Source organism: Varroa jacobsoni, unplaced genomic scaffold, assembly GCF_002532875.2.
Source record: "Varroa jacobsoni isolate VJ856 unplaced genomic scaffold, vjacob_1.0 scaffold_583, whole genome shotgun sequence".
Lineage (NCBI taxonomy): Eukaryota > Metazoa > Arthropoda > Arachnida > Mesostigmata > Varroidae > Varroa > Varroa jacobsoni.
The window spans coordinates 30,757-35,518 of NW_019213485.1; the positions used below are offsets into that span (position 1 = coordinate 30,757).

The 4,762-nt window shown below is 37.2% G+C and overlaps 2 protein-coding genes across 3 annotated transcripts in view; both read left to right on the forward strand.

The window, feature by feature from the left end:
- The first annotated feature begins 760 nt into the window (after nucleotides 1–760).
- On the forward strand, nucleotides 761–2,438 carry ox (ubiquinol-cytochrome C reductase complex subunit oxen). 2 transcript variants are annotated; one of them, XM_086968794.1, is made up of 2 exons: nucleotides 761–890; nucleotides 1,855–2,438. In XM_086968794.1, the coding sequence occupies exon 2, from the start codon at nucleotides 1,906–1,908 to the stop codon at nucleotides 2,071–2,073; it is 168 nt and encodes a 55-aa protein (XP_086824920.1). In that variant the 5' UTR covers nucleotides 761–890; nucleotides 1,855–1,905; the 3' UTR covers nucleotides 2,074–2,438. The 2 variants fall into 2 exon arrangements, with proteins under 2 accessions (XP_086824920.1, XP_086824921.1); XM_086968795.1 differs by lacking the exon at nucleotides 761–890 and adding an exon at nucleotides 1,376–1,515.
- A 1,346-nt stretch (nucleotides 2,439–3,784) lies between these two features.
- LOC111261661 (uncharacterized) overlaps nucleotides 3,785–4,762 on the forward strand; it is a 4,041-nt gene continuing 3,063 nt past the window's right edge. Inside the window, exon 1 of the mRNA XM_022835287.2 lies at nucleotides 3,785–4,599. Coding sequence (XP_022691022.1) covers nucleotides 4,337–4,599 — 263 coding nt within the window. The 5' untranslated portion in view covers nucleotides 3,785–4,336. The remainder of the gene's footprint in view (nucleotides 4,600–4,762) is intronic.

Genomic DNA, 4,762 nt, shown 5'->3' on the forward strand with positions numbered 1-4,762 from the left:
CTGAACTTGTATTTGCTCTAGAAATATTTCACAGTTAGAAAATAAGTAAAAAAATACTTAATGTCCATCACCTGAAGAGTCTCAAAGTACTTGCGCATTGCCAATAATAGTTCTTCATGTAGGTACGCTTTTAATTGATTAGCCCTTCCATCCTTATTGTTCAGCTGCACCTATTTATTACCAAATAATAATCTTGCAAAAGTACTTTTCCGGTACGAAATTAGGATATCGCTTGGTTATCGACTGCAGTTTCAGTTCCGTTACTACTTGAGCGTTATTTGAACATTCTAAAAAAATGATTTCATACATGTGAGACAAATACATGTTCTGTGCGGCCATATCGCATTAATGTGACAAATATTTTGCTTACATTCAATGAAACATACAACTTGTATTGTTTAATACCGGATGACACTTTGGGGTACAGTGTCTCATAAGATCAGTCATATTACTCATTTTGTACCATTTACCCGACACTGTTAGATTCATTTTCTACTTAATTTAGCCCAATACAGATTCTTCTTGGATTGAGTCAGTCATGCAACTTACCGAAATATGTATTATGAGTTAACTGATCCCTAATGATCGCGCGGTAAAATGTGGCACCATTGGCGATACTATTTTTTTTTATACATTCACATAAAACATTATAAAAGTGAACGTAATACAGATTTTTGACTTCGAGATCTAATTAGATTGCTTCATATACGAAATAATTGTGATATGTATACAAGTTGACTACCATATGAAAAGATTACTCATATGCTGTGTTTGAATGTGTGGTACTTTTGTGGTTCAAAACAGTGTACCACAATCGGCTATTCTTGTTTCCAGACTGTTGTTCTTTATCGAAAAGGTCGTCCGGGCTGTGTTCAACCAAGGAGAACCAGGTAATTTCTTCGAAAATTTATTACTGAAATACCATGATCCGAACATTTTCAAAGCGTATAAAGCAATTAAATGTTAATTAGGTAGCACTTAATCGTGCAATAGGATATATAGGTAGTATAATTATCATTAACTAATTACGATTAATTGTCACGTATGTGTTCACGAATGGCTACAACTCTGTTTCTCTCCTCTAAATAGGATCTCCAAATAAAACTCTGGTTTTAGGTAAAAACTGTCAGTAAAAAATTATTTAAACTTATGCGAACGGACAGTACGCGGTGGATATCTTACAGCAGTACTGTCAGAAGCCTTTTTAAACAAGATCCTCTTCCGTGCCGACCGCATATTCCAATTACTTTAACCTTTGCAAAATTTTTCGAGGGGCATGCCGAGTTCATGGTTTCGATAAGCCAAAATTTAGCCCTGTGTACTGTAAATGATCGCTTAGTATGTGCATTCTGATGTGTGTATTCGTTTTTAGTGGCCAGTCATGCCGGGCTTACAAATGGGGTTCTTTCAACATAATTTTTTGAATTTTTTTGCACCACTTCGTGGTAACATTTTTACTACGCTTATAGCAAGTGCCCCTCAAACAGTTACTGGTATCTGCTGACTGTTATCTCGGTACGTATCACCCCATCTCTCCCATCTTTGAGATAATGTCTTGAGTGTTAGAGTTGAGCAAAGCCTCCTAGGTTGCCTGCGAAGGCTTATAAGCATGTGCTAAATTACTAATTAGTTTAGCTGAAATACATACACACAACAAGGGCAGACGTTACCGCAAAATAGAAGCTTGGATTACCACAAATTGGAAGCTTTTTTGTAGTTGGTTTGTTTGTGTAGTGCTAAATAATGTTACTATGTACGCATAGATCATATTAATGTTGATTCAGTGAGGGGCCGTTCGTAGGCCATGAAATTATAAATTAAACATTTAATTTTGCTCATTGTTTATCCATACAGGAGTTGCTGACTTCGACTGTCCCTGACGAATTACCTTCGACTAAATACAACATGGGTCTTTACGATCTAATCTTCAAGCGTTCGTCGACTCTAGCATTGGCTATGATCACAGGCGCGTTTTTCTTTGAGCGGGCGACTGATGTCGCTGCGGAGATGATTTTCGACAGTTACAATAAAGGCAAACTATGGAAGCATATTGAGCACCAATACAGAAAGTAGTAGATATGCTAAACTAGTTGAGATTCAAATGAGGATGGGTTTTAACTTATAAATATGATCAGGTTTAAATGCGAAGTGCTTCGAATTGTTCGAAAAGTACGCATTCAAGCCGAAGCCGTGCATCTTTACTATAGAAATAAATACCATGTGGAGAAAAGAACAACAACCAAGATTAAAAAATGTACGTACCAAAAACATTAGATGCGTGGTATTGTATAAAACGACGGAGCAGGGCCAACAAGCGAGAGCTGATGTGGCAGAAGAAATCGGTGTCAGATTAATTCAACAATGTGAGGCTGTTTCATAAATAAATTTTACTTGGCGGCAAACTAATCGGATCAGTTTGGCGCGTCGTGCTGATCATAGTGTTTGTTTTTTTGTTACTTATATAAAAAGACACGTTGTAAGAGATCGCTTAGAAACGGCCTCGAAGACTTCGATCATAGGGTCCGCTTTACTTTAGGATGCATGCCAGTCAATGTGGTTACAAAATAATTGCAAATGTATCATTAAAATAGGTACATCAGAAATTGAAATATTCAGGGTTGAAGAAAATTAGTCGTATGTTTTGTAAAATATCCTTTTCGACATAAGTGTGATTTAGCTTTCTTTCACCATAGAATAGTAGTGCAGTTCTGAAATGTAATAGATACAAAAATAAGGGATAATTCTTGTGAAAAAATAAAAGATTAAATCTTAGTAGGAAGAGATGCGCTAACGGGTTCACGAAACGAGGCGAGGAAATACAGATGTTCATTTTATGAGATGCTTACAGAACAATATAGCTCGTATATGTTCTAATTACAAACCAATCTTCCATTAGATGCGACGTTAGGAGTTGTATAAAATTAAATCCTCGCATAAGATGGATAAATTCTGCATTGACACTTGCATAATGTAGTAAGCTTGCAAATTAATCTCAGGGATTAACTTTTTTATGATTGTTTGGTTTATTATTGAATAACAGAGCTCTAAAAACTATTCTTTAAATTTAAATATTCACTTGAAATTGCTTTGATGTTTATTTCTTGCCTTCTTTAATCCCATATTCTGGCGTATAGTTATTGCGCAACCACCAGCGAGGACTCCTCTGCGCTAGCTTACTCAATAATTGCACTTAATCAGATTTTCTGCGTTGATTTTATTGCCACACCATATATCGAAGGGTAAAATACCTAACTTAATGATAATTGCAACCTGCACGATTTATATCTCTCTGATCTAGACTCCTTTCCCGGTAATCAATATTTTCTTTAACTATTACCCTTCGATGTGTTATAATTACTATCTAGATTTTCTAGATGTCCCTTTCAATCTATTTATCGCGATAAGGCTGTTGCTTGTAATTCAATAGACTTAAGTATATGAAAATCTTTCTCGTAAGTTCACCATATTCACGCATTAAGCAATGATAGGAAGTTTACTTCATATACACTATGAACTCAATATATTAAACCTTAACATCGTTGTGTAATGATAAAAGTGGTATTAGAGGTTAAAAAAAGGATTATATTTTCACATTTTTTTCCAAAATTGCTTAAAAATATCTCCTCTCGTCTAAAAAAATAGTAGTAATAATAACAATAATAGTAAGGAAAACCATTATGATCAGCTGCATATCATCTATTCTCTTCGACTTTGATAACACTTTTTGTTTTAAAACAGAAGCAAGCGTTCTATTTTGTTCTATTATACGCGAGATCTTCTGCCTTCGTAAGATTGTTCTGCCATCGCAATTTAAAGCTGGGTACAGGGCACTTCATAAGCGTGCCGGTAGGAGGCGCTTCTCAGCTTTTTCTCCGCTACCCGGGTAATACTGTTTCAGACGACAAACTGCCTGTGTGTTGATACCCCCAAGTTTCTCCCTCTATCAACACCGCCAGCGACTTCACCGGCCAACAAGTAGCAAGGCCAGCCACATGCATCAGCCCAGTGCAATCCGGCTCAACTGAACTGAGCGGACCCTACAAACTGTAGTGCCGGAGGCAACCAGGAGAAGCCTTGCACGCTTCCCTTGTCTTCGATATATCGAAGTTGTTTAGGGCGAATTAGATTATGCGTATTTCGAAGAAACAATACGGAGTGTGTTTGTGTGTGATAAAAGAACGTGGAAGGGAATGAATGGCTCGTGCACGATGTCGTGCCTTTGGGCTCATCGAGGTTTTTGGTGCATTGTAAAATATTGATCTAAAGGAAACACTTTCTGCAAGGGCATTCTGTCGTTCAAAGTTTATGGGAATCACAGCGACGCATTTAATAGACAATGGAGTCTTTTTTGTCTTTAGAGAGGTTGAAGTTTCCACCGAAAGAGCCGAGAGTTGGCTCCGAGTTCCAAGTTGAGGTGTTGCCGGACGTTGTCGTTGATAGAGAGGGACGAATTTCTCCGGAGCATCCGGCAGATTTAGTTTTCACTCCGGAATATGAGGAAGGTGAAGAAAAACTTATACCCCGACCGGTAAAATGGAGTTCGGCGGAAACTGTTAATTACGGTCGATGTTTTCGAAGGCATGCCCAAGACTTTCCCAGGTCCGTGTCGACAATTAGATAAAAAAAAAAACGAAATGAAAAATGAATACTTGACTGTGAATCCATGAACTTTTAATTCAGTCTGCAATTTGTAATGAGCTCTGTTGCTGATGATTTACAGCGAAAAAGATTGGAAAGATTTTTTGCGTGAAAACTGTCACCT